The 12,116-nt window shown below is 49.4% G+C and overlaps 1 protein-coding gene across 1 annotated transcript in view; it reads left to right on the plus strand.

Moving 5' to 3' along the window:
• The first annotated feature begins 4,619 nt into the window (after nucleotides 1–4,619).
• The window catches only part of SOBP (sine oculis binding protein homolog), a 161,630-nt gene continuing 154,133 nt past the window's right edge, over nucleotides 4,620–12,116 (plus strand). Inside the window, exon 1 of the mRNA XM_037520174.2 lies at nucleotides 4,620–4,781. Within this exon, the coding sequence (XP_037376071.1) occupies nucleotides 4,686–4,781 (96 nt within the window). The 5' untranslated portion in view covers nucleotides 4,620–4,685. The remainder of the gene's footprint in view (nucleotides 4,782–12,116) is intronic.

Genomic DNA, 12,116 nt, shown 5'->3' on the forward strand with positions numbered 1-12,116 from the left:
TCCCTGAGATTTCCTGATGATTTGCTCTAGTAGCATAACCCAACATACCACTGACTGGAAAATGTGCTATTATGTGTATGTATGTATGTATGTGTGTATGTAATCTATAACTTTAAGAATACATTTTAAAATACATCACAATCTCAGAAATGTTAAAACATGAAAAACATGGGTCTCGGATTAGATAAAATACAGATTGTTTGAAAATAAATTCATTATATCATATTAGCACAGTGTCAAGAGCTTCAAATCTAGATTTGGACTAAAATTCAAGTGCCAATACTTGCCAGCTTGTGACTCTGTAATGTAGCTGGTGTAAGCCTTAGTCTCTTCATCTGTGAAATGGAGATAGCAGTAGAAGCTGCCTCATAGAGTTCTATGAATATTAAACAGCTATTTCTTACAGTATATTCAGCATAGCAATTATTTCACAAATTTTTGTATCCATATTTGGTTAGATCACAGTTTGTTCAAGATGAGCATTTATTTCAAGTAATATACAGAAAACTTATTAATTTTCTGTTTATAAACAATATACAGAAAATTTGTAATTCTGTTATGAGATCCTATGAGTCAATCAGCAAATATTAATTCCTTATGAGGCATGATCACAGGGCCTCTAAGTTGGGTTTCTTTTAGCAGTTCTAAGGTTTCAGGGCCCAAGGTAGATTAACCATCCATCTACCCTGATGTATTTCCTATGTGAAGTTGCTAGAATCAACATCAAGAACATCCTTAAAGAGTAAAAGTCACAAAAATACACCTGAAGTATGTATAACTGTGAGTCCTCGATATCACCTATCTTGGTGACTGGCAGAGGTTGTAAAGGGAAAGTTGAAGACTTTTTCTATGACCAGGTGTGTGTGTGTGTGTGTGTGTGTGTGTGTGTGTGTATGTGAGATGGCAATTCCAGAGCATAATGGTAAGTCATATTAGCAAGAGACTGACTCTTCTGAGGTAAGTATGGAATTGTTCCTATCCACATAGGGTTATACACTTACAGACTGTATGAAGTTATCCGGGGAATGTTATTGGATTCATGCTATGTCCATATTCATAAAGCCACAACAACTCTTATTGCCTTCATCTATAGTATTTTTGAAGAAACCTTCTTTGGCACTAACACAGTGCAGCAATAATTAATTCTGAAGTTTATTCAAGACTAAAGTTTTCTCACACATCCTTTAGGAGCTTTTACTCTGTCACTGCAGATATGCATTGTGGATTCCAACACAGCCTCCTCACCTCAGTTTTCTGGAGGACATAGCTTGTGAAGAAACAGGTAGCTGATGAATTTTATTTTGATGAAGTGCCTGTCTGAACCATTGCAGAGTAAGTAATTTTCTTTAAAGGAAGTATAGCTACCTCTAAATATAACTCTGGACTACATTTCACCCTTTCTGTTTATTTTATTCTTAACTTGTGAAACTGTATCTTAGGACTTGGGGTATATAACTTGTTATTTGATATCAGCTGAAAAACAGTGAATCAATTGTAGAAGTTCTGGCACCAAAGGAAACAGGGAGGACTTAAATATGTTTCCAGAAGACAAAAAAAATTCCCTTTGTGTACACTTTACAACATGTTTCCACGGTTTCACCACTCGTTTCAAAAGTAAGAAAAGTTTTCTTACTATCCTTTAAGATTAAGAGGACAAAACAGAGAAAACAAAACAACTCCAACCCACCTACTCTTTATAAGAAGTTATGGATGAAATTCAGTTTGAAAACCAAGGACTCTGTCTTGGTCCCCGCAACTGCATTAGGATGCTATTCCTGGCAGAGAAGCAGGTCTTCTCTCTCGCACTCTAGGGTTGCCTTGTCTTTCCAGGGGTGGGCGGGAGACTCAGTGCAACAGGTTGTGGGTCCTCCTGGCATCCCTGACTGCCGGAAGCTTCGCAGGTCCACCGAGGGCCACTTGGGTCTGTGGTACCTGGCCAAACAGGTTGGAGACCCAGCCTGTGTACACCTGGGCAGGCTCGCAGAGGTTACTGGAGAAATCTTAAGTGCGCAACGCTCCCTGAAACCTCATCAATTCTCTTTTGACTTTTGGATGTCCGGGATAGCCGCTGCAGGATTTTTAAATTTTTTTCAGGGCGTTTTTGTGCAGCTCCCTGGTAGGAGTAGAACTAGCCTCCGCTCGGCTCCCTCCCACCTCCTGGTTCTACCCGAATCCATTGAACCATGCGGTAGCCAAACGCGGCTTCCTCCGGTCTTCTCCAGAGGAGATCCCAGGGGCAGAGGGGGGGCCGCTCTTTTGGATACTCTCCCAAGTTTTTGTAATGTGGCGTTTAGGAAACAAAAATGCTAAAATGCAAAATAAGCAAGGTGGAGAGGTTCAGCCCTCCGGAGTTCGCTCTGGTAGATCTCTAATTTGACGTTTAGGAAACCAAACAATGCTAAAATGCAAATTAGGTAATGTCATACCCAGAATGAGCCTCTTTTGACAGGCCACACTGAGATTTTAATGGGGAGCTTACTCATATCCTCACGTCGAGTTCATTCCATCTTCTCAGTACTTAAAAAAATTTATGTCATTTTAAGTTTCACCACTGTCACAATGAGCTCTCCACGGCAGCAAGCAGCGGGGCGATGGGCACCCCCACATCGCATTGTGTCGGGTAATTACAAAGTGTCGCCGCGCGGGAAAGCGAAGCAGGGACCGACATTGTGTCCCCCGCAGCGCGCACAGGGGCCCAGGGCTGCGAGTTCACAGAAGTCTCATCCCAGCGCCGCGGCGAGGCCTCCGCCCGGCGGAGGGGCAGGGGCGGCCTGGCAGAGGGCCGGGCGCGGGCAGAGCGGGCCGCAGAGACGGCGTGTGAGGGCAGAGGGAGCTGGCACCGCTCCCGGAGACGGGACTCGCGCAGGGGAGCGGTGGGGACTGGAGCATCCCGGCCGGGCGGGGAGGGGCCGGCCCGGCGTGGCGAGGGCGTCCGGGCTCCGAGAGAAAGCGCGACGCTCGGGGCCCTGCGCTCCCAGCTGCACCCACTCGGCCCAGTCCCTCTGGGTTAACCCAGGGCGCGGTGACAAGGGTGCGCGCGGGGTCACAGGCAAAGCTGAGAGGGAGAGAGGGGGGAGGGAGAGAGAGAGAGAGGGAGGGAGGGAGAGAGAGGGAGGGAGAGAGAGACAGAGTGGGGGGAGAGAGGGGGGGAGGGAGAGAGGGAGAGAGGGGGGGAGAGAGAGGGAGGGAGAGAGGGAGAGAGAAAGGTAGAGAAGGAGAAGGGTGAAAAGAGAGAGATGGAGGGAGAGAGGGGGAGAGAGGGGGGAGAGGTAGAAAAGGAGAGGGGGAGAGAGAGGGGAAGGGAGGGGGAGAGAGGGAGGGCGAGGGGGAGAGAAGGGGAGGGACGGAGAGCAGAGAGAGGGAGAGGGGGCAGAGGGGGAGAGAGGGAAGAGACAGAGAGAGAGAAGAGGGGAGAGAAGGGGAGCGGGAGACAGGGGAGAGGAGAAGGGGGGAGAGGGAGAGAGGGGGAGGCAGGAAGGGGGGAGAGGGAGAGAGCGCGCAGAAGGGAAAAGAAAGAAAATAAATAGAGGCTGCGGGCTGCAGGCTGAGCTGTCCTGCTTCTGAGCGGCTCGCTGGAAGCCGACAGCTTTCCTGCCAACGCAGCCGGCGCCCGCGACGCGCTGGGGACCCGCCAGGCCGGGCGTGAGGACCGCTCGAGGGCCCCCGCCTCCCCCGCCACGGTGGCCCTCGGAGGGGCCGCGGCACCCGCGCGGCCGGGCGGCGGTCGGGACTGCGCCTGCCGGGACCCGGCGCTGCCGCCCGCCGCCCCCCCAGGGGAGCCCGGGGCCTCGGACCCGCGCCCGCAGGTCCCCGCGCCCTCCCGCCCTCCCGCGCCCATTCATTTCCCGGGGCGGCCCGCAGACCCGCTCCAGACCGCGCCCCAGCGGCGGCCGAGGGCCCAGCGGGGCGGCCGGGCGCGCGGGCGTCGGGCCGAGGGGGCGGCCTCGAGGGGCGCCGCGTCCGGGGCCCGCCGCGGAGCCGCCGACGGCCGCGAGCAGCCCCCGGGGCCGCGCCGCACCCGCGCGCACGGCGACGGCGCAGGCCACGCCCGCCCGGGAGCTGGGGCCGCCCCCCGCTCCCCCGCCCGCGCCCCCTCCCCGCCCCGCCGCCCCCGCCCCCGCCCCGCCCCGGCCCCGGCCCGCCCCCGGCTCGGCTCGCGGGAGGCGCGGGGCGCGGGGCTGGCGCTCTCGGGGCGCACTCGCAGCCGCGCACGCTCGCCCGAGCGGCCGTCCCCGCGCCGGCCTCGGCCCCCGCGCCCATGCGGACGGACGGAGCGGCGGAAGATGGCTGACGACCGCACGGGGCGCCGAGGATGCAGCGCGGCGGCGGCGGCGGCGGCGGGAGCGGCGGGCGCGGCGCGAGCAGCGGCGGCGGCAGCAGGGGCAGCGGCGGCGGCAGCGGCAGCGGCGGCGGCGGCGGCGGCGGGCGCAGGAGCGGCGGCGGCGGCATCCCCGAGACTCCGCGAGCTTCCTCCGCCTCTGACGGCCTCTGACGTCCTCCGCCGCTAGGCGAGACCCCGCTCCCCCGGCGCCCGCCTCCCCCCGGCCCCAGCCCCAGCCCCGGCGCCGGCGCCGGCCGCGGCCCCGCCGGCCCCGCCGCCTCCGCCAGCCTCGCCAGCCTCAGCCCCGCCGCCGCCGCCGGCGGCGCAGCAGCCATTTCATCTCCTCAGGAGCCGCGCACAGAACATGGCAGAGATGGAGAAGGAAGGGAGACCGCCGGAAAACAAGAGGAGCAGGAAGCCGGCGCACCCCGTGAAGAGGGAGATCAACGAGGAGATGAAGGTGCGGGGGCTTCGGGTGCGGGCGCCGCGCGCTGCCTCCCGCGCGCTCCCTCGGGCCGGCGCGCGGCGCGGGGCTCGGGCGCGCCTGTCAGTTCCCGCAGGATGCCGGGGCGGCGCGGCGCCGCCTCCAGGTGCGCGGCGGAGGCTGCTCGCGGCTGCGTCCCGAGGGGCGCCCCCTCAGCTCGGATGGGGGTGGAGGTGGGGGTGCCCGGGAGCCACGGGCCGCGGAACCTTCCCAGCCCCGGCTTGGCACGCGCGCGCCTCAGGGGGGGATGCCGGGGCCCGCGGGGCGGAGGGCTGGGCGAGGAGGCTCTTCTATTCAGCGCGGGAGTTTTCTGCTCCTCCTCGGGTCCAGCCCTCGGAGCCCTCAAAGTTAGCGGCCGCCCGGCCGCGGCACCCCGGCAGCGCGCGATCGCGCCCCTCTCTACTCAGCGCGTTTCCTCGCGTGCGTCCCGCTTCCCCCCAAGGAGCGGCGGCCGCGGCGCCCCGAGGCTGTCAGTGCGGGGCGAGCTGCGGCCCGGGCGGCGCGGCCGGGTACCGCTCGGGCTCTGGGCTCGGCGGGTACCGCTCGCCCCGGCCCGCTTTGCTCGCGCGGCTGCCGCCCCCGGCTCGCCTGTGCGGGCTTCAGGTCCCAGTCGCGCCGACCCGGCGAGGCGAGGCGAGGCGAGCCCCGCGCGGGGATCGCGGTCTGAGGGGCGGCCTTCGCGGGGCGCCTGCCCATTGTTCCGAAAGGCCAGCCCGAGTCCTCCCGGCGAGGCCGGGCTCCCCGCCAGGCCAGCGGTGCTCCAGAGGTGGCGGGCGCAGCCGCCTGGCGCTCCAGCTGTTCGCGTTGGAGCGATTGCACAAGAGCCGCGCTCAGCTCCGGGCCTCCGTGGCCCCCATCCCCACCCCCTTATTTTCCAAGAAGTTGAAAGGTTTGCCCGGCGTGCGTTTTGCTCTGTGTTGAGGTCACCATTCTCTCTTGAATTAAAAAAAATAATAATAAATATTTTTTTTTTCTGTTTGTGAGTTACAGACAAGTGACAGATTTCAGGGTACTTTGATTTTTCATTCTGCAGCGTCTTGGTGTTCCCCATGTTCTGCAGAGAAGCACTAACACTGCCGACCAGGACTTGGTTAGTTAGATTGGTTAAGTTTGAATCAAGGGACAAACTGGATGAAAATGGCATTGCAACTTAGTTAAATTTATTGCGATTTGACATTTTCTTGGTCAGAATAGGCTATTCTGTGAGCGTGCCTTGTATGAAGCTCATGCCTTAAGTGCATATGCTTAGCTTTCCTTTCTTCCAGAAAATGTCTGTGGAAATCTGGAATTGGGAACTTGGGTTTTTATTTCTGGATGAGGGACTTAGTGCCTGGAAGCACAAGGTGCAGCATCAGTTTAAGAAGACGTAAGGAGATTTGCTTTGGAAATCAGTGCTATTCCATGTGATGGAAACCATCGTTGATTCCAGTGATTGCTATCCAAAAATAAGACAAGTAGGAGTTCCCTTCGAATGGGGGTGAAATCCAAGCAGTCCACAGTAACCATTCATCCTCACTGTCCCCTGTGTCCAGGTTCCTTTTCCTTTTAGTTGGGGGTGGAGGAGGAGGAGAGAGGCCAGCCACTAGGACATCACTGTGTGCACTGGCCCTTTAAAACACTGCCTAATGTGATCTATATGGATGGCAGCTTTTAAGTTTCATAGGTTCTAGAATTACAAATTAGCTAATTTTAATCAAAACATGTGAAATGTTATCCCGGCTGGATATAAAGGCTGACTGTGCTCTATGCTTGGGGCTCAAGTTGTTGACTTTGGCTGCGGGCACACTCCGTGGTTTGGGAGATAGTTGTCCTTCTACAGTATAACAGATGTTTGTCTGAACTGGTGAGGAAGAAACAAAAACAACATTGTGTGAAGGGGGAAAATTACACAATTTTTAGCCAATGCTGCAGGACTAAGTATGGAATTAACCTTCGTGCACAGAATTTCCTCTTTTAAAATGTTATTTTTCTTCCAAATCACCACCTACCATTTGAAGTTTCAGTCCTCATCATCTTAGTACAGAGTAGCATTAAAAAAGAAGTTTTACACTGCAAATAATTCAATTGCCTGTAGGATGGGTTTTTTCTCTCTGGCTTGGAACAATGTATAGGAGACCTTTGGCTGAAATTTCAGTCATGTCCATACAGACACCGTGTCAGTGTCATGAAATTACATTTCTAGTGAAAAAAGTTTAGGAGGCATTCCTGTAATAAAAGTCCTTATTTTAAAAATGATTTCTCAAAGTCAAAAGGTGGAAGGGTTCTGAACTCATGAATATTTTTCTGCTTTTAGTATTAATAACGTCATCAATGAAACCTCTCCCCACACCTCATGGTATTATTACCCCTCCATTTCCCCAAACCTGAAGTGTAGAGTAACATAACAAGTTGGTTGCCCTGTATAAAAATATGTGCAACAAAATGTCACCGAGAACACAATGTGGCCTTGTGCAGCTTCATATCGGTGCCGCTGGAGCTGCCTGGCTGTGTTTGCCTTCATCTGAACGGCTTTCATCTGGACCAGTGTAAACTAAGCCCTAGTAAGTAATCACTGCCCGGCAGAAAGAAAGGAATGTATACAGCTAGCACGGCCTAAGCTGTAAAAACGGAAACCTGAGCCCCCACTGCGGATCACATATCAAGGCTTGAAGGTAGGGGAAATGAAAGGGGGAAAGAGGAGAGAGCGAATGGAAAAGTCAGCCTGGGAAGTGGAGGATCAGGAGGAGGCCCCCCTTTGGGAGATTTGGCTCAGGGATTAGGGAATTTTATCGTGGTGTACGGTGACCTACTCAGGTTTCAACACTAGTTGGATCAAGTTGCTTCTCTGCGAGCTGAAAGAAAAAGGACTGGTGTGTATGTGATTTTTTTTCCCCTTCGGGTAATAGAAAGGACATTGGTACAAGTGTCTATTTTAAGTACAGCAAATGCAGGGCACTGAGAATGAGCAACAAAATTGCCTCATCATACAGACTTTTTTCCCCCCCAAGATTTCCTAATTGAGATAGTCACATATTTATTTAAAAATGTCTGGAGAAGACGCACTGGCTGAGGTTTAGCTGACACCAGTAATGGCATGGAGATTGTCTTCATGTGGCTGGGAGCTAATGTTGGTTGCTGTTTCACTAGATCAGATATTGAATTACATTTTCCTTATCACTGGTTTAATGTACATGGCAATTGTAACAAATTTAAATTTGATACAATATAATTTTGTGTGTGAAAAGTACATGACTTGGCATGGCTTGCTTAAGTGTACTTAGTAGAAACTATCTTCCAGTAGAAATATTTGTCTCATGACCTTTGCAATGTTTCTTTATCTTTCTCCCTCCCTTCATCCTGGTTCTTGAAGATTCATGACTGTACTTTCAATCCTATACCTTAATTAGTTACCAACAAAAAGGTTTTAAAAAAATTAGATGGCAAATCAACTTATATTTTGACCTTTTGTTTCTAAAATGAATATTGTGATTGTATCTAATGTAATGTCTTTGGCATATTGTTAGCTCACATGTCATAATGAAATGATATTAGGAGGAATTCTATCATATGGAAAGGTAGATTCATTTCAGAAGTTCATCCAGGCCATGGTAGATATACTATAAAAACTAATTTGTAACATTGGATGTGTGACTGTACATATATGTGTAAGTAAAAGTATAGTTGCATTTAAGTGTATATGTTTTGAATACATAAATCTTAGTGAGTGTGATTGACTAGTGGCTATGGAACAATGATGTAACTAAAAAAAATCTAAACTACAAATAGAGATAATGAGTCAGATTTTTATCTTTTAAAACGCTGAGAAAACTAACTCGATTAGATCAAACACTGCTCTGGAAACTTTCCTAAACAAACCATAATTAATGTATTTGCAATTTTTTTGTTATCAGTCACTAAACTACAGGATAACCTGTGTTAAATATCTTGGGGTCTACTTTTTTGAAGTTTTCTGTCTATAAATATTCTCATTAAGTAATTTGTACCTAAAATTATGTTTCAGCCTTGATGCCTACAGTTAGAGGCAGGCACATCTGTTAGAGTTTAGTAGTAAACTTACCACAAGATTTTCTATTTTGGTTTCTGATGGTCTCCATTTGGCATTCAAAATGACCTGTGTCAATTGCATAGACAATAAAGGAAGCTGCAGAGCTGAGCTGGTGAGTACAGTGAGATAGTTTGACTTTTAGGAAAAAGTAGAGAAGTCAGAGTGTGGATAGGAAAAGTCAGCATGTATAAGCTTGATATCAGCTCATTACTAAAACAGGCAATTTTTCAGTTTTGCTATTGAAACTCCATCCTGGTGTCAGACTCGGTAAGTCCCAGGAACCTAGAAAGTGGGCTTGGGGCTAGATCTCATGGTGGCAATCACAAATTATGTCAGACCTCCTCCCTGACTGAGCAGTAGCCTCAGGTGTGCCACGTGGCAGGGGACTAACGTCAGCAGGACGAGGGCTTTTAGGAGGTGGGGTACGACGTTCCTGAATCCACCAGCCTTGTCATCCATATTGCTCTCAGTTGTCCTGCTCAGGGCTTCAGTCTAAACCCCTCAGAGATGGTCCTGGGAGGGCTCTGAAAGCTATGCATTCTGCTCTGATTAGCCTAGGGTTTTTTGAAAAATGTTTTTCTCCATCTGTGAACCTGTGAGTATGATATGCAGAAGAGTGAGATTCTCCGAACCTTATGCAACTTGCAGGTTCCAGAGACGAGGAAATGGAAAGGAACCACTCCACTTCCTCCCGAATCTGAAATAAACATTTGAACTAGAAGAAAATGAGTCTGACAGACTCATTCCCTTCTGCGTTTCCTGCCTCTGTGCTTGCCAAGCACTGCTCTGAGAAGCCAAGCCCTGCACTCCTTGTATGAAAGACAGACTCACAGAAACCAAGAGGTAACAGAGTTTTAAAAGGAAAGTCAAAAACAGGGCCTCAAAAAAGGCAAATATCTGTGAGCCAAAGCGAGGAGTGTCTGTGAAAGGAGAGTTCCAGGGAAGGATAGTGTCTTGTTAAGGTGGCTGGACCTTTTCTCTCCTAAGGAAATGTCCCTTTTATGAAGTTTTTATACTTCTTCTTTAAAACAAAATTTATTAGAAAATCTCTGAAGTCTAAAACTTGCTCTTGTGGAATGGGAAGTCAGCCACACTTGTGCTCTCAGGCTAATAAGATTATTGAATATTTTCCTAAAAGAGACGGGTACAGGGTAGAATGAGAAAAAACAGAGTACTTTGTTTTTGATGGTGCCAATTGAAACATGTAAACGGACATGAAAGCGTGTGGTGAGAGGTTTGCTGAATGTATATTATAGGATCTGTGCATGGTCGGGTGGGTGGGTGTGAATATCACTTATATAACTGAAGGGCTGTAGGACTCTGTCCCGCTTCAAGGCCGGTGGCTTTGGCATGGACAGGAAACAATATAACAAGTCTTGGTGACTTTTAGGGCAGTTCTGCAGCTGTGATAGGACCCAGCTGCGCACAGCTGCACACCTGCCACGCCTGCCAGTGTTAGCTTGAGGGCTGATCTCTGCAATCTCACAGCATTTGTTTGACCTTTAGAACATTTGATGTCCTGGTCAGAGATTAAAACATGGGGATGTAACTGTCTGCTCTTTACCACAAGACATGTGGAATCACGTGATTTTGGCTTCATTTGCTAATTGTAACATCACCCAATTCAGAATATGTTGGTGAGAGCAAGACTTTCTCCTCAGGCCTGATCCATGCTTGAGCCATGTCCTCTGCCCAAAGAACTGACTTATAATTACAGTGTTGTGACTGAAAACAACACTTCAGAATGACCCAAATGGAGTGCAGTGGCTATCTTCAAAGGATTTCAAGCTAAAAAACTGTAGTTCAAGTAAAAACAGCAGGACTCAATGGGTAAAGGCGGCCCCAAGAGTGCAAGTTTGGGGCTCTTATTATTGCATCATGTTGATGACCCTCTGTCTGGGGCAGTCTGTGGGGAGGGGGTCTTCTAGGTCTACCTCCTGATTCAGTGGGATCCTCAATATGGCAGTACTTGGTCATCTGTAAAGGGCTCTTCCAGTACTATTTTAATGTTACCTCACAGCTTTGTTCTTGGCAGAACCATAAAATAAAATTGATCCAATGGGTCAGTGCTAGGAGAAATGACTCTTAGACTTAGTCCCAAGTCAGACCTTGGAATAGTTAGATGTCTTTTTTTTTTTTTTTAAAGATTTATTTATGTATGCGTACAAGAGCTGGGGTGCAGGTCAGAGATGTGGGGGGTGAGAGGTCTCACTAGAGACAGAGTGGGGAACAGAACAGGCAGACAGACTGAAATACACTGCTGAGCAGAGCAGCGGACAAGACAGCAAATGTCTGCCTCGCCATGTGGGTTGCTCCCGGGCCGACCGGGGATCGAACTCATGCTGCCAAGGCGGCGGATTGCTTCGTAGTGCAGTGCTTTCACCCCTTGCGCCAACAGGGAGGTCCCAGGAATAGTTAGATATCTAATCAAGTTAAATTCCTACTTCCGACAAAAGAAACTGCCTCTCTTTTCAAATCTCTATTAGCAAGTCCAATGATTGTTAAGAGAGACGTAGTGTGAAGTCTGTCAGACTACATGAAGGTGAAAAGGGAGTTAAATATTTTCCAAAATTAACCATCATTCTATTATTCATAACCTTAACTGGCAGAGATACTTGCGCTGCTTTCTCCTACCTTGTAAGTTGCTCAGGTGGGGGTTTCCTTTTCCTTTGTAAGTATTTCTCACATGCCCCACTTTCTTGGATAATGTGTGTCAGAATGTTTTGAAGTTAAGTAATGAAACTGACAGATCCTTTTTGTTGTCATTAGGATTGTGAACATAGCTGACATGCCTGTCTAAGAGAAGATTGTGTTAATTAATTTTTAATTAAAAATATCTTTTAATTTTTACAGAAATAATACATGGACATACAAATAGTAGAGCAAGCAATTCAGATAAACAAAAGGGAAAACAAAGCCTGTGATTATCTCACCCAGAAACAATTACTGTCAACATTTTGATATATGTCTTTTCATGCCCTTTTCTATGTCTGATATATAGTTTAAAAAAATGGTCTCAGAATACTAACCTTCCTTTTAAAACTTAATATATTGTTAATAGCTTTTCATGGCAGCAAAAATTTACATGAAGTATATATTTTAGTGGCAAAATAGTATTCCATTTTACTCATTCTGTAATGAAGCTCTAATTTACTTGACTAAATTCCTATTGTTTGACATACAATTTTTTTCTAGGAAAATAGCACTGATATAAATATTCCTGAAAATGCATATTTTTGCACCTATTTCTTCAGAATATTTCCCAC

Source organism: Talpa occidentalis, unplaced genomic scaffold (genome assembly GCF_014898055.3).
Source record: "Talpa occidentalis isolate TD23 unplaced genomic scaffold, MPIMG_talOcc4v2.1 talOcc4.2, whole genome shotgun sequence".
NCBI lineage: Eukaryota > Metazoa > Chordata > Mammalia > Eulipotyphla > Talpidae > Talpa > Talpa occidentalis.